The sequence below is a fragment of the Phallusia mammillata genome, chromosome 2 (genome assembly GCF_965637545.1).
Source record: "Phallusia mammillata chromosome 2, kaPhaMamm4.hap1.1, whole genome shotgun sequence".
Lineage (NCBI taxonomy): Eukaryota > Metazoa > Chordata > Ascidiacea > Phlebobranchia > Ascidiidae > Phallusia > Phallusia mammillata.
Window position 1 is genome coordinate 31012150 of NC_137253.1, and position 21208 is coordinate 31033357.

The 21208-nt window shown below is 38.9% G+C and overlaps 1 protein-coding gene and 1 long non-coding RNA gene across 2 annotated transcripts; both read left to right on the plus strand.

Annotated features, from left to right (window-relative positions):
* The first annotated feature begins 17 nt into the window (after positions 1–17).
* Positions 18–4204, plus strand: LOC145214881 (uncharacterized). Its single transcript, XR_013857147.1, has 3 exons — positions 18–543; positions 1300–1395; positions 3859–4204. It is a non-coding gene; the product is annotated as an uncharacterized LOC145214881 (long non-coding RNA).
* A 4622-nt stretch (positions 4205–8826) lies between these two features.
* Positions 8827–14336, plus strand: LOC145213998 (uncharacterized). Its single transcript, XM_080082421.1, has 7 exons — positions 8827–9014; positions 10160–10240; positions 10483–10542; positions 10661–10765; positions 11346–11489; positions 12905–12986; positions 13178–14336. Exons 1-7 carry the CDS (start codon positions 8946–8948, stop codon positions 13567–13569), a joined length of 933 nt encoding a protein of 310 aa, XP_079938547.1. The 5' UTR covers positions 8827–8945; the 3' UTR covers positions 13570–14336.
* Positions 14337–21208: the final 6872 nt, after the last annotated feature.

Below are 21208 nucleotides of genomic sequence, written 5' to 3' on the forward strand. Positions count from 1 at the left end.
TTGGTTCCCTTATATATGAACGATACGAAAGACATGTCCTCCAAAAATAGGACGTATGGGGGCCTAGTTAAGCCTACTAGACAATTGTTCGCGTATGTCCTTAAAGGATTTATACCAGCAAGCATCTAGAGAAGCGTAACAAAGACTTGAGTTGCACGAACAACTTTTTTGTGTTAACATCGTTTGCTGTGAGTTATTTTTTCGCTTAGTATCGAAACTCACAACAGTATATATTCCCTGACATTTTGTCCAAAGCGAGTAGTCGACGTTTCCCGGTGTTTAGCTCAATACGCGTTAAGCGTTTTAGAAACGTGTTGGAGAATAAAGCGATCAATATAAAATGTAAGATTTTAGCAAACAGGGCGAAATGAAAAACGAAATGAATTTGGACCTATATATATTCTAGTTGCGTTCTAAACGAAAACTTCGATGTTTTTACAGAACCAACATTTGAGAAATCTTCACAAACGTCTGAACAAAACAAAATGAAATTTAGTTGGACAAGTGCTTTGATTCTTTTAGTTACCATTGGGTTTATTGAAGGTAAGAAAGAAATAATAAATACATTTTCGGGTCAGGTTCGCGCTTAAGTTGGAGTAAAAGGGGCTTTGGTTTGCACCTGAAATCATATGATTTACATACAAATTATTGTCATGCGGGCTTTTATTGTCTGGTTTGAGGAATGTACTTTCGAGTTAGGTCTCAATAATTTTTTAGTTCGCTTAGAATTCAAACTTGACCTGTATGACCGTAATAGGCCAACGGTAGGCTATATACAATTCTTTTTAGAGTACGAAATACTCTCTCAAATGCCTTCAAAAAATGTGTTTTGCATTGCGTTTGCTTAATTTATGATATTTTACAATCAAGCATATCAAACAGTTAAATAGCCTTCATAATCGGTCAAACCAGGGATGCACAACCTTTCGCTACGACATCGCAGATCCTTCACCAACGACCGCCAAGTTGCGAGCTTGCTTTTGTTTTAAAATTGCACAAATAAATATACCATCTAGTGGCGCCTGAAAGCCAATTTTTAGCAAATGAGTTTTATCTACGTTCACGGTCGCCAGTACATACATGTCAATATACATGTTCACGGGTTGTGGTTGGTTGTGCACCTCTGAGTTAAACGGTATAAGGCATGACAGGTTTTAAACATAGGCTAGGCCTACATCCGTTAAAAAATGGATGAATTACTTTTGTCAAAAAAGTAATTAAAAAAATATAAATAAAAAACTGGTATAACCAGGCCTAAGTGTTTATATTTTATGAGAACAAGTATATATTCATTTACAGGTCGATTTCATCAGCGACATTTGATCCAACAATGTGTAAGGTCCTACTGCAGTCGCGAATGGCTTTCTACCGGCTTTAGTTGTTTATACGCAAGACGTAAGTGTTCACATCACAAGCAAACTTCGTTCTTTAGCGCGTAGCTTTGTGGTTTGGTATTCGACGAGATTTAAACGTCTTATAATCTGGGGTCAGTAATTTTTTTGCACTGCGGATCATTTTTGAAACTGATTTTTTTTGCGAGCCTAGTCTACCTTAAAAAACAAAAAAGTTGCATGTTGATTCACTGAAATTTTGAAAAGGTGTTAACGAAACTGAAACGTAGCCAAACCGGCGTATTCTAATTGAAATATTTATCAGTAACTAAAACATGATCGTTGAACGTATAGCCAGATGCCCCATTTCAGACAACAAAGAAATGAAAAATGAATAAAAAATCATAACGTTTTTATCAAGTGTTTCCAATAATAATCAAACGCTTGTTGCACCTTAAAAACCAAAATGACTCGATTAAAAAAACACGCAACATTTCATTTCTTCCAGTTTTTGTCATTTAATGTTGGCACGAGTGTTGTTACAAAAAGCAAATTTTCTACTTCAGCAAGGCCCTGGAGGCTCAATACAAGCATTTTTAATATTTACTGCGAATTGCGCCGCACTTTGATTTTGTAACTAGGATGAGGTTATAAAAGAATGTATTTGCGGCACACTGGATATATCCTATATTTCTGAAGTAAAATGGCGGGCGATAACACCTTAGAGAAGCATACGAAATAAATCGCATCTTCACAACATTTGGCTTTGCAGTGGTCGGCAACCGTCGAGCCGCCGCCCGGTACCGATCCGCGCCGAGTTCGTTACCGGGCCGTATACTTTTTCAGGTTAAACGCTTTAAAACGTTTTGCACCTGTATTCCGGGAATGATAAACTAATTTATGCGTTTTCATTGCTAAATATTTGGTTTTTGAAGACCGGTCCGCGAAAAAATTTCAGTTATATAAACGGTCCGCAGAAGAAAAAAGGTTGCGGGCCCCTGCTTTAAAGCATGTGGATGCCTCATAAACAACGTGAATGATATAGCTTACTGGTTCCCAAAACTTAGATGCGAAACAATTTTGTGGGAACCATATCAAGTGCTTGAAGTCCAATTACAGCCCGGTTTGATGGTAGATTGTGCGGCGGTAAAGGTGTAAATTGGTGTGGAAGGTGTATTTAGAGTGATGTCGAGTTTTTATCTCGCCACAAGTAATACAAAAAGGCGAAAAGGTTTAAGCGCCGTTATGTAACACAAACTTTGATTCCCTATAGATATTCGTAGATTCCCGCAAAACTACAGTAAATGCATCTTGTTACGGATAAATTACTTGTTGCGAGCGTATTTTTCTAATTTAGTTCAACAATATAGGATATTCACCATGAACCACAAAAGATCAAACGAAGCGATGAAACCTGCGAAAAAAATAGTTTAAAAACCACTGCCCTATAGGCTGAAGATTCCGAACTTAGATAAGTTTTTATCTCATATAACCAAAAAAGCAAAACGGTAAAATCTGATTTTAGTTTTGGATAAAGTTTGCATATCTGAGGCCGTACGTGTAAGAGTTGCAAGCGGGCCCGAAATCTGAGCCCAAATCCGGCCCGAACCCGAAACATTTTGCGAAGTCCGTTAAGGCCCGAAATTTTGATTGACAGGCCAATCCACGAAAGCCTTGCAACAAAGGATGAGAAAGAAAAAGAGAAAGACAACACAATGAACAATATTAGACAATGGGGTAAACAATACGTTGTAGAATAGAATGGGCATTAGGTCAAAGCCAGAGTTACTTAGCTGATTGATTTTATTAATAAAAAAATGGCGGACACGGAACGAAAAGTCAGGCCCGTTTTAAACCCATTTTCTGACAAATACCTAAGCCCGAACCCGGCCCGAACCCGAACCCGGCCCGAAAAGCCCGGCCCGACTTGCAACTCTGGTACGTGTATTATAATAGGAGAAAAGCGAAGGCTTTTTGAAATTTAACCATCTCAACAAACGGCGGCACCAGGGTTGTTGGGATTTTCAACCGGGATACTGGTAAGATTTTTGGTCCTCAGTAAGGGTTCTACCTCCAACAACAAGAATACTGCTTTATTTCACCCTTAAACAACATTAAACGAATTTTTGTAATTAGTTTATCAATGCGATACAGTTGAATGACTGTTGTCACATTGATAGGCCAAACAATAAATCGCTGTGCTACGCTAAGGGCGTTTTTTCCCGTCGACGTTTATTTTCTTAAACATCGGACTAATGGTGTATTAAAAAGACTTTTTAAATGCTCCATACACGAAACCTATATAAAAACCGCCCGTTCAAGCCGTAACACCAAAACTTTTAGGTGGATTTGGTGTCTATGTGTAGTTTACAGCTTTGGAAAGTACACATCGTGCGGATAGGCCTAAAGCCAAGGCGTGTCTTTGTACGTTGTATATACAGTGACAGTTTTGATAGTTTCATAATAGCCTATTTAAATCGCCACTTTAGCCTACAGCCAAACTACAAACCTGTCGTTTGTGCTACAGACCACCGACCATGTCTTTGGTGCCAGATGCACATCTGTCGTCGCTTCAGCAATTGTTTCTCAATTTTCGGAGGCGGAATCTGCTGAAATGGTCCGTTGACAACGCTTTTGGTTGATTCTTTTGTATATGGTTTTCACATGAAGGGTGTATAAACAACCTTGTTTGCCCCTTTCTCTTCTTCAATTGCACATATAGGCTACGATTTCTACCCCGCGCTGCTTGTTTGTAAAAGCCAGGCAAATTTGAGCTGTCAGCACTGAAGAGCCCTTTCAATTGTCACAAAGCTTTAGTTTTTACAACCGATTTTTTAACCTTGTAAAATGTAAATGATAATATCTATGTTGTTGTGTGTAGGCTACACCCGTAGGTGTGTTTTTGGGTTAAACCTGTATATAACAAGGGCCTGCACAGTTTAAATATAGGGTCGCTGGCGAAAATTTTCTATACGTTGTCTTGTGTCACACCGTGTTTAATTAAAAGCATATCAAATAAGATTAAGAACTCGTTTGATTTTGTTGTATTATTTTCGCATTATAAAATGTCATTGTAAATTAGTAATTTGTGCCCGAGAGCGTGTGTATAAGGAACACACACGGTGGTGGGAATCAGCCAGTTCGCACCGGTTCTATAGAACCGTCTCACGAAATTTTATTAGATCAGCGAACCGGTTAGAATTACTGGTTACTGTTAATGGACTTTTTGTAACAGGCCCGGCTGAAAAAAGAACTTTTGTGTTAGAAACGGCTGACAAAAAAAATTGAATCCCACCACTGAACTAACCGTATTGCACATGTTTTAACAATCTTCGCTGTTATTGTGCAAGGTGGAAAAACGTTCTTGTATAACAATGTATGTTTTGTTCGCTGCGACTTTTGGAAAGGTGGAAAATGAGGGTGATAATGTCAATGTCAAAAACCACAGCAGTATTATAACGGCAAATACCTGCCGAAATTCAGCAAATCTTCTTTTTATCTCGTCAAGATTAGATTGTCACTCGATACAACTATCTCACATCCGCGCGCAGCTCTTTAATGTTCCAGACGCGTGGCATAAAAGCATCTCAAATAAGAAAGGCATTTGGTTTGTAAACTTTGAACACACTTCTCTGATGTTGTGTACTAGTGATGCACCGAACCCGCCTCAAACGGTTCGCCCTCGAGGCCGAATAATTTTGGCCGAATCTTAAATTATTATCGTTCTGATTGATGTTTTCGACTGAGCCTTGTGTCGTTGATACAAGTGATATGGTTTATGACACTCCAAAATGACTTTCACAATGAGAACGCTTTACTTAAATTCTAATATTTTGCAGACAACGTGGCTCGTATTTTTTATACGAAGCAATTAGTTATTTCATACCGTTTCATATTGGCGATATTTACAATTTTGGTATAAATTTTATACAATTTAAACAAATCAAAAAGTCCGAAACATAGAAAAACGACATATTCGGCCGAAATGTTTCGGCCAACCGAAACTTCGGTGCATCACTATTTGTGAACCTGTTGTTTATGACCCTGTTGTTCATTTTTGCATTATAAAATGTCATTGTAAATTAGTAATTTGTGCCCGAGAGCGTGTATATGAGGAACACATCACATTGTTTCAACAATCTCGGCTGTCATTGTGCAAGGTGAAAAAACGTTCTTGTATAACAATGCGTGTTTTGTTCGCTGTGACTTTTGCGAAGCTTGAAAATGAGGGTGATAATGTCAATGTCAAAAACCACAGCCTGCCTAAATTCAGCAAATCTCCTTTTAACCTCGTCAAGATTAGATTGTCACGCGATAAGACCATCTCACATCCACGCGCAATCTCTTTCACGTTCGTTCCAGACGCGTGGCCGTAACGTTCCCGACGCGTGGCACCACGGGCTAAAAGTATGGGTTAGGATTGAACTTTTGAAACTCACTTTCCCTGGGTTAAGATGCTCTCAGCTAAAAATTGCATTAGCTGAAAATTCCCCAAAAATGCATATAAGCTGAAAATTGCTTTTTTTTAGCTTAACGATACGGCCGTGGACTTTGTGGTGCGTTAAACGCATATTTTCCTAAGGTGAAAGCACAACAACGCGACTTATTTTTGTTTGATTATCCGTTCAGTTTACGGCGCCATAGACAACAACGCAACTTATTTTTGTTTGATTATCTTTTCAGTTTACGGCGCCACGTGAAGTGAAGCTATGTGCTAATGCTGTCACCACATATTGTCTACTTGTTAGTGGCAATACGAAACATATTAAAGTTATTTGCGTTGTCGCAAAGTTACTCACGCGCAAAAAAATCGCCCCAGTAGTAGTCCGAGCATGATATGCAGTAGTTTGAGCATGGTATGTCATTCATATCAATAAAACTATGTGCATAGGAATACTATAGTTAATGACAGGTCTCTTCAGTTTAACAAACACGCGCCCCAAAGTTGTATAAGCTAGACTCAGATTTAAATTAAAAAATATCGGGATTTCAAAACCCTATGTCAAGAGCACGATATTGGCCACCCAAATCGGCGAGACAGAAGTGTATTCAAGACCAGTTTGACAAGGTGGGTATTCCCAACAAATTAATTTAACCACACATTAACGTAAAATAAACCCTAACCAACTTGGAGTGTTAACCAACCCCGTTGGCAATAGATATGTCTGCAGATGATAGAAAAAATGCAACGCTCAATTTTAATCCAAGCATTTGACATGCAATGTAAACAGTGGTGGGATTCAAATTTTCTGTCAGCTGGTTCTATCACAAAAGTCATATTTTTCAGCCGGTTCCGTTACAAAAAGTTCATTGACAGTAACCAGTAATGCTAACCGGTTCGCTGATCTCTTAAAATTTCGTGAGACGGTTCTATAGAACTGGTGCGAACCGGCTGAATCCCACCACTGCCTACATGTAAATACAACGAATACATAGATATCATTCAATGTAGCAATTTATTTTTAGCAGTTACACACCGTATCAAATTTTTTTATTGTAGAAACAAGTTTAAGTTCAACCAACTGTATAAAACGCTTTACGAGGTGCATGCTTGGTGTGTGGCAAATTTAAAGCGTTTTTGGAGTAAAAAAACTTGTTTAAACGGGCAACAGACGAAGACAAAAAGTAAATGTAACGCGACAAAAGGTTTACATTCGTCTAGAACAGTAGTTCTTAACGGGGGCGCCAGCGTCCACCTGGGGGCGTTTGCTCTCACGAAGGGGGCGGTGGAAAATAATTGGGCGATTGGGGGGCGCTGGGAAAATATAGAGCAGGTAAAACGAAACAAAACGTCAAAGTCATTTTGTCATATCTTCCATCATCGACCAGTAAAAGTAGATTTGACTATTCACTGTATTGTGTAATGTACAGTGAATACTTTGTTTGCTGCCTGTTTTTGATGGTGATGTCACAATGAATTTTATACAAATCACAATGCGTCATTTGTCGGGGCTTGTCTGCGCTTTGAAAGCTAAATTTGCAAGTAGCAATTGACTTGTGCTTGGCCGAGACGAGCTAGAACCCGAGTACTTGGTACTGAGCATCGCGATTTTTGATGCTCGGCGCTCGCATTAACTAAGCCGTTAGACCACGGGTTACCAAACTACAGCAAACATCGACGTCATTTCATACGGCCTGCGCGAGTGTTTGATGATCCAAAAGTTGTTTGTTTTTATCACAGACCAAACTAAAACTATCAATGACTTCATTATTGTGCGCGAACAAACGGCTTTCTATTGTTAATTGTGATGGAACAAATGAGTTTTGCCTGTGGAAGAGATTCTATAATTTTCAAAACAATTTTACTATTTGACAGTAGCACGATCTGACTTTAATAAAGATTGCACTTTTGTTGGATCCTTTTGTTTGTTTGTTTGTTGGAAGACGCGCGTTAGGGCTTGCAACCTATGTGGCCCTCGCAAGATATTTTTAATGTTATCCGGCCCGCAGCGAAAAAAGTTTGGTGATCCCTGTGTTAGACAATTACTACAAAACCGTACTACAAATTGATTACTTGCTTATTACACAATAATGTAAAAGGCCAGTCATCAACGGTTTTTGTGGCATCTCAACTGAACTTTGTTTACTGTTGGCGTATAGAAGGAGGGTACCCAAGAATAAAAGTGACTGTTAAAAAAACATCAAATAGTGTTAACAATCTCAGTTGCAATTTGTTACATAAAAAAACGTTGGTGTTTCGCTTGGCGTTGGCTCTCTTTACTTGTTATGCAGAAAGGGCCTATATATCCTAAGGGGGGATGAAAAGGGGGCCTTAAAAAAGTAAAAACATGGAATTGGAAATGCTTCTGACGTCACAATACACCGAGCGTTAACGTGAGGTGCTCGACCAAACAAAACAATTGCGGTTTCGGCCCATCACGTGAACCAAGCTAAAAGCAATGAGCACTGTCTGTAGTGAGTGGTATCATGTTGAATTGACCATTAAAATATTTATGATTAAATGCTAAAACATAGCTTGTTAAACAGTCGGATCTTAATTATCGCATTGATATTGTTTGTGGAAAAAATCGTTTTGATTTTTGTCAGTTTTAAGGGGGGCGTTTATAAATTACGAACACGTAAAAGGGGCGGTACAAGAAAAAAGGTTGAGAAACACTGGTCTAGAACAAAAAAGACATTTTATCCGGTTCGCTTTAAGCCCTGAGCGAAAAAGGTAAAGCGCGTGTATCAAGTGTCTCGCGCTAGTTTATTGGTTTTAATCAAGATAATTAGTTCAATGTGACATTAAGCGCTGAAAATATAACTTGTTATTTCCGTTAGGAGCACGGCTCAGAGTTATAAGCGGATCCGAAAGTCAAGCCCGAACGCAAATCGTTTTTTAAAACAGCCCCGTTTTGGCCTGAAGGTTTAATTGACTGACAGACTTATGCATTAAATCCTACAGAAAGTATCGAATATAGTAGAGAATAAGACCTGCACAATGAACCCATAGTGTGAAGTCAGGTCCAAATCAAAACCGTTCGTATGCAAACAAACAGACCTAACCCGACAAGGTTACACATTGTGTGTGCTCTTGGCGTGTTTGCGCAGCGCCGTGTACCAGTTCCGCTTTGTGGTAAACAGAACAACAGTTAAGTTTAGGCACATGGGTTAATGCAATTAAAAATGGGTAGGAATGTGATAAAGTTTCTTCGTATGATCAAGAGTCTTCGGTGGATTGGGGTGAGTAAAATGCTAAAACGAATAAGAATGTTATCTTGATTTAGCGAGTGCCATGAAGTTAAACATTTATGAAACGACTGAGCAAACATGAACCTGCAAACGAAGTGATTGTACAATTGGAACGTTAAACTGCATGGTTGATTACCAGACTGTGACCTAGGCAATGTTAGGCTTTGCATGCTTTACTGGCTTCTGGAGTGTTTGTTAATCTTAGTTATCATTCCTAGTAATTACACATGGCGCCTGTAATATGTATAGCCCACTGGTTGCAGAATTTTTATAAATAAACTCATAACCATGCTCGTAATTTTGTAGCCCGAGTGGAAAAGCTGAATGTATATCTCGGTAAAACGAAAGCTCTAGCCAATAATTCACCATTTGCACAACAACATTCACTATGAATTTCTCCCAATAGGCTTTCACAAATAGATAAATCCAAACGTAGTCGAGTTTATTGCAGCACAAACAGGGCTAACAATACAGCGTTTAAACAATTGCTCAGTTTTGTTGCCTGCGACATAATAGTTGTTTGCTCAAAGAATGAGACTTGTACACTTAATTTTAATTTTCACTGTACGTTCACGCTATTTGACATTAACTAAGCCTTCGGCTGTTTTCCCAAAATCGCTTTGTGTAGCTCGCTTCGGGAACCGCTGGTATAGCCAAATCGCGTTTGTGGTTACATTGCTAAGAAAAATAAAACCATAGTCCATCTCTACATGATTTCACTTTAATCGCAAAAAGAGCTTGTTAGGTGAACCAGTATGTGGTTGTATACTTGTAAATCATGGAAAAGATATGCCCAACCCCTGTGTTCGAAATCATCGGTAAAGTTTAATAGGTTTAATCAGTAATGGAACTATCAAACCAGCCTCGCTGAAAAGACCAAACTTTGCAAATATTTGAACTGCGAGGGGAAGTTTAATATCCTGGACAAAAACATACAAACTTGAGAGAATAATGTATTTCTGCCTGCTAAGTCAAATAGGTCTATCAATCATTCTAACAGAGTGTAACGGAGCGTTTGATACACAAACAAACACATCTTTGTTCCCTTCTCTTAGACGCCAACGTGTCCCAACGGTGCTAAAATCACCATATAACTTTAATGGAGATCCCCTTAATTAGTTTCTTTGTCCCATTAGATCAGTGAAGCGGTAATTGGAGTTGTGTTGATTCAGTCAAACTACGGACAATACTTGGAAAGCTGGTGGGCGGGTGGCTTGGTGGGTTAAATTACTTTTCATTTGCTACAAATAGAACGTGTAGCGGTGTAGCCAACTGTAGGCCTATATGTTAGAAAAAGTTTTTTTGTGGGAGCCCTTTACCTGAGACCAAAGCATTTAATCTATAAGTTCAACAATGGTTTAGTCTAACACGTATTTACCTTACATGTATGCTTATCCCCTAATACATACATACAGACATAAGTACTAAGACGGGTGAAAAAATTTGTTACGCATTTCAGATACTGCTCAATGGCATCATGGGTGTCGTTTGTGGCAAGAAATCAGTCTCTGAATGTTTGGTACGTAAAAAGCTTAGCAACACATTAATATGCTGTTGTTTAAATTAAAGTATATTTAGCACATCAACCATTCGTAAATAGTTTGTCAAAGCGAACAATTCACAGAAGTTATTTTCAGGTAAACGGCCATAGGGGATGTTCAGTCGTTTCTTGTGTGTGTTCGATCTTCCTTGCAGTGCACTCCATCATAGATCTCAATGACAGCATCTACAATTTACCAGTGGTAATCAATCTGTTTAAATACGTCTTTTCCTAGGCTACTAGTATTAGAAGTGTAAGTAGGCTTTTGTAGATTTTGTTAGCCTTTTGAGACGGAATTGAACTGAACATATTTGCTTTGGGCCACGGCGCAAACAAAACATAAATGGTTAACTTTGATCAGCCTGCTGGATATCTGAAAGGGCCTAAAAATCCAAAAGTTCAACTACTCCCAAAACGTGAAAGAGAAACACGGCTGTTTACTTGGTAAAGTAGATTGTCATGAAGTTACATACCTTGATAGTTGTGTTGCAAATCTAAAGCATTTTGTAATATTTGTTGGATTTGCCCGTTTTTTCTTTCTGTTATCCCAAATACGACAGTGTATGCGCACAAACCCTTTAGCACTGAAACTTACATATTACCGTGCTAAAATTTGGAACATCTTTAGGGTGCTTCTTTATGCCGCTTCAGTTTACATTCACAATTCGATTTCACAGATGTGGAAGTAATGGACTAGGAAATGCACTAGGAACCGTTGTTTTAAATTAAATGAAATTTCCCCTTTAATGGATTTTTATATAATTTTCTTTTCTTTCCTACAGCTAGATGCAATGAAGCCGTTTATGTTGGTTGCAATATTAAGCATTGCTGCGTTCTGTCTTTCGGTTGCAAGTTTTGTGTTTTGTGGAAAAACAATACAGGCTGCTGGGTTGCCGTTTTGCTGTGGCCGTAAATGCAAGACGGTTGTAAGTAGCCTTGCCATTTTTTGTTTAATTCTAAATATCAAGTACAAGTTCATATTAGAACAGGTAAAAAATGCAAGACGGTTGTAAGTAGCCTTGCCATTTTTTGTTTAATTCTAAATATCAAGTACAAGTTCATATTAGAACAGGTAAAAAATGCAAGACGGTTGTAAGTAGCCTTGCCATTTTTTGTTTAATTCTAAATATCAAGTACAAGTTCATATTAGAACAGGTAAAAAATGCAAGACGGTTGTAAGTAGCCTTGCCATTTTTTGTTTAATTCTAAATATCAAGTACAAGTTCATATTAGAACAGGTAAAAAATGCAAGCCGGTTGTAAGTAGCTTTTGCAGTTTTTACTTGATTTAGAACACAAACGTAAGTATCCAGTGCGCACCCCAGCGTGGTAACTCTGTTAATGTTTTTCTACGCTTGTGAGTTTGTCTTTGCCTTTGCACTTGGTGTTGATTTAGGCAGCACACACCGTAACGGAACGAAACAAAACAACGTATAATTTGTCCTGTGCATTTTATTTTTATTTCGTTGTTTCTAGTTTTTTTTAAAGTTTTATATTTCCTTATTTCATATTCTTTTATTTTCGATAATTGGGCTAAAATATTATTTATTTCGTGCCGGTATAGCATCAGTTCCGTTTCGGTATTAGACAAAACCAGTGTTGGCTTACCAAAGTTGCAAGCGGGCCCACATTTTAAAGCTGCCCCAATCCCTGATTTTGTTAAAGCCCGAATAATGCCTAAAAGTTTCTGTAGTTTACTGAATGAGCTCATTAAGCAAACATGCCCACATAATGATCTGAGGGATGTATGCAACATAACAACACATCCTGTACACTTTTACAATCCGGCTAAGAAAGTAAATTATGACGCAAATGTTGCAGAGTTGAAACTCAGGACCTTATTTGGCCCATTATCAAAAGGTCCAACGTAAAGTCTCGCCAAATAAGAACAAAACTAGTTTGGAAGGTGTGGCTGCAGCGCTTATCCGTGATGCACCAGCTGTGCGCTCCGCTGTTTTTGCGTCCCCATAACGTTTTAACGTTGAGAAGCTATTCTGGCTTGCTGATTATTTTATTGCAATTGTGTCACTATGTTTTCTTTCACCAAGAGAAATAAACTCAACTCGAACGCATTTAGTGCATGACTATTTAATAAATAATTGGACTTAATTCAGTCAGTAATTCATAATCCTAAAGTTTACTATTAAGTTAAACAACCAAACATAATTCGTTGTGTTTGAGGGGAATGTGCTAAACATATGAAAGCGTATTTTGTGCCCTAAAGTAATAAGCGCTACAACAACCTAAACACGTTGATCAAATAACTGATATTGCAGAAAAGCGATGCGTGTATTTTTGAAGAACGTTTCTGTGAAATATTTTTCAAATTGCTTTATTTTTAGGAACTGGTAAAGAAAATAGACATAAAAAAAGCAGAAGAAAAGGCTGCTTCCGAAGAGAATCGAAGATCAGAACCAAAGTCAGGTAATTGTTATGAGGTCAACTGGGCCCGCATGTGCTTGTTGAACATCACGTCACAAAGAAAACTTGGCTTAGTAAAAATCGCCAAACTTTCGTTGTATGTGCAGTTTTGTTAAATTAAAGGCCATCAAAGGCAAAAATGATGGCAAATATTTTTATCGCTAATTTTTACTGTAAAATTTGTGGCCCAATAGGAGATTTGGAATTACAAGAACTTTTAAGCAAGAGCCAAGAAGCTGAAAATCAGTCAGTAACCCCTCCTCCATCAAAGAAAGAAAATACTTCGGATAAACCTCTGTCAACAACCGCAACAATGTCACACATTGACGAGTCCGACAAAACCAGGCTACCATCCAAAACACATGAAGAGACAAAAGAGACTGGTAACACTAAACATCCCGAAAGTTCCCAAACTTTAACGACTGAGGGACAAAAATCTTCAAAAGGTGAAGAGAAGAGGCATTCCTCCACGGGTCAAAGCGAAAAAGTTCAAAAACATATTCCAGCACAGACTGCAGGTCCCCTCTCAGAAAGCCCAAATCCACAATCGGGCCTTCTCAATCTAAGCACCACGAGTCGTCAGTAGATAAACCTAAAACAGAAACGGAGTAGGAAAAATCAGCCGCTAACAACCAGATTATCAGCAATCACAAAAATTTCAAAATCCGCTTCCATGCAACCTCGCTGAGCCAAAAAGGGAAAGTTGGATTTAAAGGCCTTTGTCAAAGACGTCGTCCCAACCCAAATTTTTAGAACGAAACGCAATGGAAAAAGAATGAGTGGGGTTCAGAATGCTGGATTTACCAATAAGCTTGATTTGTTGGCTTACGCGCAATGAAGGTTTTGAATGGTGCATATTTGCTATATAACGGCTGAGTAGCAATAGTTTTCTTGGAGCGTGGTTGGTGGGTGTGTTGGTCTTGCGCGTTTTGGGTGATTTACTGCCAACATCCGTGTTACCAATCGAAAATTCCCACACATTTATACTAACCCTTTTCATTAGCAGATTTTATTGAACATTCTAATTGTTTTTGGGGGGTGTGACACTGATTACCCATCAATACCCAAATCGGACTCCGGTCAAAATGTGGTTTACACAAAACAAACTTTAAGTGCAATATGTCGCTGTTTACTAACCCTGGGTTAAAATACTTAACATTATAGACATGCTGAACTAAACCACAAGAAAGTCAACACACAAGCAAGACAAACTCAACATATTATAGAATACACCGTTGTAGGCTACATAACGTTTTGCCAAACATATCACGTGGTCAACTAGCTCATTAAATTTTTCAGTTTAGTTTAGACTTTGTTGTCACACGAAGATACATCATTTTACGCTTATTGATATATTTTTATCAACAAGTTTAGTTGTGAAATGCATTTGACCAAACTTCAATGGACGAAAAGTTGGGGTTGAGCAATCAGTCGATTTTTTAAAAACCCAAATAATTTCTAAAAGGTTCTAAGGTTTTCGAAAAAAATTGCCAGGCTCTGTGGCTCATTAGTAAATTGCTTTATGGTCAAACGTTCGAGAAATACTGGCCAGAACGCAAGTGCCTGTCACAACGCGATTTTTTTCCAAAAGGTGGCGCAACGAAGCATAGGATTTTCCTATGGCAATAATTGCTCATCAATTTGGTGAAACAGCAATTATTGCCATAGTGAAAGCCTATGCTCTGTTGTGCTATCTTTTGGAAATTAGCAGGTCTGCCTTTGAGTTCTTGTGTTAGTAGCTCTACCGATTTACGGTTAGTTACGATAAGGCGGGGGATTCCCCTCATTTGCATATACTGGTTCGTCGTATTGTTGCGGTAAAGAAGGGGGCTGATGAACTCCCGGTTTGGGGTAATTGGGGCTAGGTGGGGGTTGTTTAAGATCGGGTTTGGGGTATTTCGGTGGAGGGTGAGGATTGTGCGTAGGTGATGGCGGTGGTTGTTTGAACCCAGAAGGTACCCCTGGATTTAGGTAATTGGGGCTAGGCAGGGGTTGTTGAGTGCCAGGGTGGGCGTGATGAGTGGGTGAAGGTGGTGGCTGCCCAAAACCATGGCTGGGACTTGGCGGATTGAGTTGTGGAGAGTTCGGCATAGCAAGGGTCTGTTGTTGATTCTGAAGTCCAGGTTGCAAAGTTGACTGCTGTTGTTGAAAGCCAGGCTGATGTGCGTTCTGTGATGCAGGCGGTTGCGGCAGAAACCCGGATGTTTTGTGGAGTGGAGCAGTCGTCACCACTTGCTGCTGTGGAGTTTGAAACCCGTTAGTTTGGCGCTGCTGTCCCTGTCCAGAATTATCTGCGTCTGAAACAGAATTCAATACCAGTTAACTTTGACGCCAGGTCCATTAAAGGCGTTGTACCGAATCAAGCCGGCCTCTCAAGCATTTCCACATGGCAAGGCAAGGCCCAGACTAGAAAAAATAGCCAGCGGTAGGATTCATACCCTCGACAGGAGTCTTTCCGAGACTCACGCTATACTAACTAAGCTACACAGGCTCTTGAGTGAATCAGTCGAAGTTTGAATCACAAGCACTGTTGCCTGCTTGTATGCTGCACATGTCAGCTTTATAGTAGGGGATCACCAGTTCGACCATTAAACCATAGTAAGTCGTTATCGCTTGTCTGCATGGCCGCTTCAGGGCCGATCCCAGCATGAATGTATTCATATCAGTTCACATTGACTTGTGTGCTTTAAAATGTGTTTGCTTAAGATTTAGCCATATCAGTGTGGCTTTATAGCCTGTTACTCCAAGCAAATTGGAGTACCATGGTCTACTGCACTATCATATGCGGCCAATGTATTTTTACCAACAGCACGGATATTGTGCACTGTCTGTAGCTACCTTGTTGTTGTAATAGTATACAGCTACTGCGTAAGGTAAAATGTCCCTTTTTAATAATTTCGATGTTACTTACCATTATTATCATCGTCCTTCGGCGTCATCGGCTGCAAAACAAATCGTTTAAAAAATAACATTTCATTTTAGCTATAGACAATGGTGTCCATTTGTTATCATTCTATATTGCCAGTCTGAGTTGTTACGTCACATTTACCTACATCCTTCTCGCTATGACGTCACAAACCGGGGAAATCTTAACGTTTCTTAAATCCATTAAGATTGAAAAACGATTAGCAATTACGAGGGGCCAATAACAAATAACACTGTGTCTTGGAAACAAAGGTTACGACAACATGGAGCAGTAGGTATACACGAGTATTGTTCTTTTAGCAGTTTTATTATAAACAAGCGACGTTTTGACGTCCCCTACGAGACGCCTTCATTACGATAATGGCATAACTTAAAACACAAAGCTCTTATAAGGTACAATATGGTTGCAGACAGTGCACACTGTTTCGACCTTTAAGGTTTCATCAGTGCAGCCTTATAGGTCGAAACTGCAGCTTATCATTTATTGGCTCTATGCTTTTACATACGTTATGGTTGTCGGTTAATTTGTGAATTGTGGACCCCTTGTGGTAAATCCCCTAAGTTCCAAACTTACCTCTTTTCCACACGAGCCCCCGCAAATGCCTTTCAACCCAGCAGCCTTGGTTATCTGCAAACAATACTTGGCACTTGCATAGCTGAGAAAAAACTCGAAGAATCCGAAGATTGCGAGAAAAATCTCAATCACAAGTCCAAGTGTGTAATCAACCTAAAAAAAGTGTAGAAAAGGGATCCATATTTCTCAAGCAACGCGTTTTTAGTCGCTATAATGCTCTTGATTTTTATCCAACCGTCCAACAGGGTTTCTTTCAGATTCTTTTTCTCTGTAGAACCCAACCATCTTTTCCTAACACGGTTACTTACTCTAGGGCAGTGGTTCTCAACCAGGGCCCATATTTAATTGAATTTGCCCACTAAATTGTTGGTAGGAGACCAAAGGTCTTAAGGGGACCCACGGAGCCCAAAAGTTACGTTTAGGGGGTCACGCTCCATGAACGGTTGAGAATCACTGCCTTAGGTCCCCCTGGACTGGTTTTAACAACGTTTTTCCCCAGTCGTGTTTACCCACAATGCCCCAAACTCTTTAGACCCAGTTACATAACGCAGTGCAGCTGCAGAGCGTTTAGTCAAGGTCCGCCAATCGGTTTCTCTTTTGCGCTTACTAACGTTTTAACTTCGGACAGCTATTTCCGGCAATTGTGTCGCCATGTTTTATTTCACCTAGAGCAGGGGTGTCCAAACGTTTTTTATTGGGGGCCAATTTTTACCAAGTAAAGACGCCCGCGGGCCAACGTATTTTTAGAATTAGAACACAAATATACAGGATTTAGGGAAATTATGGGATTTTGTTGCGTCAGCACCATGTAAACTTCCTTTTTCAGGAAAATAAAGTTCCATGAAAAGCTTTTGGCGTGAAGTCGCAAATCGCCAAAACCTAATCCAAACTATGTCGCGCCATACACAACACAATTTGAAAAAAACAGCCGCGGCCACGGGAAATGCCGCCGGGGGCCACATTTGGCCCGCAGGCCGCACTTTGGACACCCCTGACCTAGAGACATAAGCTCAACTCAAGACAGCTGTCTACGAGATAAATGGTTAATGCTTTTGCCTATAGCAGCAAAGTGATTTGTCTCCCCACTAAGTCATTAGCAAAGCATGAAATGTATTTTGCACTTACTCTAGAATAGGCGTAGGCATATAAACCACCCAGACCTAACATGACCAATGAAAAGATTGCAGTCGCAATGGAGAAGCCAAGGAGATTGTTAACCTAAAAAATAAGTTAGATTTGAGTGTTACAATGTAAGATACGCTAAAGTAATAATCTTTTTGGTACTTTATAACACTTTAAATAGGGCATTTGCCAGAAATGCGGACTGCAGAAGTGGTTTTTAACTTTTAAGAAACTCAATAAACTATTCTTTTAGACACACTTTCGTGGAATAAATTGCTAAAACACAAAATCAGAATTCACTTGGTAGAAATTTTGCGAAACACTGTTTGAGAATTACTGGTTGGCAGCTCCCTAGGTCGTAAGGCCGACCTAGAAATAAGGTTTTTATTACAACAATGCGCTGGCATCGTTTGTAAAAATTTTGAAAGCATTGTTTAAACAGCATAGTATAGATGCTTTACAGTATTTTGGTACTTATTACTAGTGATGTACCGAATCGGCTAAATTTCGATTCGGCCGAAACCGAATATTCGGCGATTTTGCCGAATAAATGCGCCCGAATCAACCGAATCATTTATGACGTCACGCGAAGGCGTACCCTACGCGTTTGACATGAAAACATAAGTTTATCTACCAGGCAATTAGTGCAGAATGGTTGTGTTTCGTCCTTATTTTAGTTCTGTTGGTTTTAACATTGCATCGAGCATGATTGCCAACCCCATAATGAATTAGTGATTTTTTTGTCTGCAGTGGGAAAAGCGTCTATGTGTTAAAAAATATAATGATTGACGCGATTTTCGTTGATAATAAGCAGAAAAGACACGTTTAACGCTTTAAATGTGTGTTCGTAAAAGATTCGGTTTCGGCCGAATCGCAACAAATTATTCGGCCGAAACCGAATCTTTGCCAAAGTGGCCGGTTCGGCCGAATAAGTTCGGCAAACCGAATATTCGGTACATCTCTACTTATTACTAGTTCATGTCTATGGGGGACGTTCGTAAAAGTATCTGTAACTCAGATTTAACTAAATGACAAGCGAAAACTTGTTCTGTTTGTGTTTGAGGTTGGTTTAGACAGCGTTGACAGTTTGAAACAGTAAAATCTTGTTTTAGTGTTTTACTGCTTTTATTTATTTTATCGTGTTTGTTTCAGCAATCATTTTTATATCGTATTGTATTTCGGTTACAGGAACTGATGATGCCACATAGGCGAAATATATATTCCTTCATTTAAAACCGACTGATTCTGTTTAAACCAAGGATTTACAGTCTTTCGGTTTTACTGTATTAAAGTGATTTTTTAAGGTTTCGTTTTTTTTGCGGCTCCCTACACACTTGCCAAAAATGCCATTTGGCCCCGACAATAAAAATGTTTGAGAACCACTGGCCTTAACCATAGGCATATTTTGAGATATACCGTTTTCAATAGGATTTGTGTTCTTTGCGCCGCCTATCGAAATTTATGTAAATGCGCGACTGATGTAAGTTATGATGTTAATAGATTTTCCGATGCGCATAATGGACTACAACTGTATGTTGCTGATAGGACTCTAATGATTTTTATTTCTTACCAGGCAAGGGTTGATGGTTTTCTTTCCGCAGATCACCCCGAGAATTCCAGATGCCAAAATCTACACATGTACCAAAAATACACAACCTTTGGTTTCTGTAGAGTCATGCCTGCGCATTGCAATTCATACACAACGACATTTTAGAATGACAAATTTACTTAAATATGATAAATCATAAAAATGCTCATTACGAGTTTACTTAATGTAAAAGCATGGAGTGAATAAATGATAAGCTGCAGACAGTGCACACTGTTTCGACCCAAAAAGTCTCATCAGTGCAGCTGGTGAGAACTTAAACAGTGTGCACTGTCTGCAGCTTAAAATTTACTTACATTTGATAAATCATAAAAATGATCATTTTACCAGTTGCAAAAGTTATTGAAGATTATTTAGAGTTACTATAACATAGGAAACAAACAGTGATGTAAACATATAAACAGCATTCTTTTTGGATTTGGGTGTCGAATTCCAGTTTTTTTTGTGTAAAAAATGCTTTAAATTCTGGCTTGATTGAGTACAATAATTCGCATATACTGCATTGTTTAAGTTAGAATTTACAAACCCAAAAACCACACCAAAGGCCTTCTCCGTGATGGGTATAAGTGACTTGATCAAAGTAAAAACTCTCTGTTCGGACATAACGAGGATTCTTCGAGTCTATTATGAGCAACAAACCCATTGTGCAGCTCATTATTCCAATTGTCACTTGAGCTATCTAAAAATAACAGTACATAAAATAGCATGCTACCGTGTTAATCGATTATAAGCCGCATGTTGAGGTGTCAAAAAATAATGTAAGCCGCCCTCGATTGTAAACTGTATTTAACTATAGCAATTAAAACGAATGAGCCCTATGTAACTAAAGACCATAATATATTTATAATTTATACTGTAGAGTTTATTGCAATATAAAAGTTGTATAAATGACTTACACCCAAAGCTCGTAAAACTTTCTTCAACTTGGTAAAAGAGCTGATCTTGGGCAGAGCTTTGTTGAAAAGCTTGAATAAAATCCCCACAGACATTGTTTCAAGTAAGAATCACTTTTTTTTGTGCAAATACATACCACAACAAATGAACTGCAATAACGCCGTTGCAATTAAACGAATTACTTTCTTTAGTTTAGACTTTAGAGCAGGTGTCGGCAACCTTTTTTGCACTGCGGACCGTTTTTTAAACTAAAATTTTATCGCGGACCGGTCTTCAAAAAAACTACATATATTTAGCAATAAAAACGCCTAAATTAGTTTATCATCCCAGGGATACATGGGCAAAATGTTTTGTAGCATTTAACCTGAAAAATTATACGGCCCGGTAACGAACTCTTCGCGGACCGGTACCGGACCACGGACCGGCGGTTGCCGACCACTGCTTTAGAGTACCGACGTAAGACAAGAACCGACTATAATCTTAACGCAGGGCATGAATTTTGCGAATAGGCACGGCGCGCTTGACCCATATATACTGTGACTAAAAAAACTTGATCGGGATTCGTCCCCGGGAGCGTCCTGGTTCGAACCCCGTGAAAAAATCTTAACCACCAAACTATCATAGGAACAAACTAACTGTTTCACGCCGTAAATGTTAATTGCTTTGTTACAAATATGCCTGAAACGATATTGTCTAACAAACGGTTGTTTCCGTAAGAAAAACATGCCCAAAACATGCCAGATACGTATACATCACCAACAGTCAAATTGAATGTACAAGCCCTAAACACAGCTAAACTCGTTTTTTTTTCAAAAAGCCTAAATTAGCCCCAAAATATAGATTTATCAAGGGGTAGTTACGAAATAAGCGTGACAAAGTGGTAATTCAGGTCCTAATCAAGCCGGGTTTATTACAATTTAAAACCTTAAATCTGCGGTATATATTTCATAGTACTAATAATGTCTAACTACGTTTTGTATTGACCTGTTTAGAAATCTACGACGTACTTTTCTACATGCAGAACACGCACCCGGTGTAAATCAGATCTAAATTAATTTGTTACACCATTTTTAAGCTAGATCCTCATGCACAACCTCTTTTATA

Coding starts and splice junctions, on each gene's coding strand:
- LOC145213998 (XM_080082421.1), top strand. CDS start 8,946: ATGCAATTAAAAATGGGTAGGAATGTGATAAAGTTTCTTCGTATGATC. Junction 9,015..10,159: donor AGAGTCTTCGGTGGATTGGG/GTGAGTAAAATG, acceptor TTGTCCCATTAG/ATCAGTGAAGCGGTAATTGG. Junction 10,766..11,345: donor GCATCTACAATTTACCAGTG/GTAATCAATCTG, acceptor TCTTTCCTACAG/CTAGATGCAATGAAGCCGTT.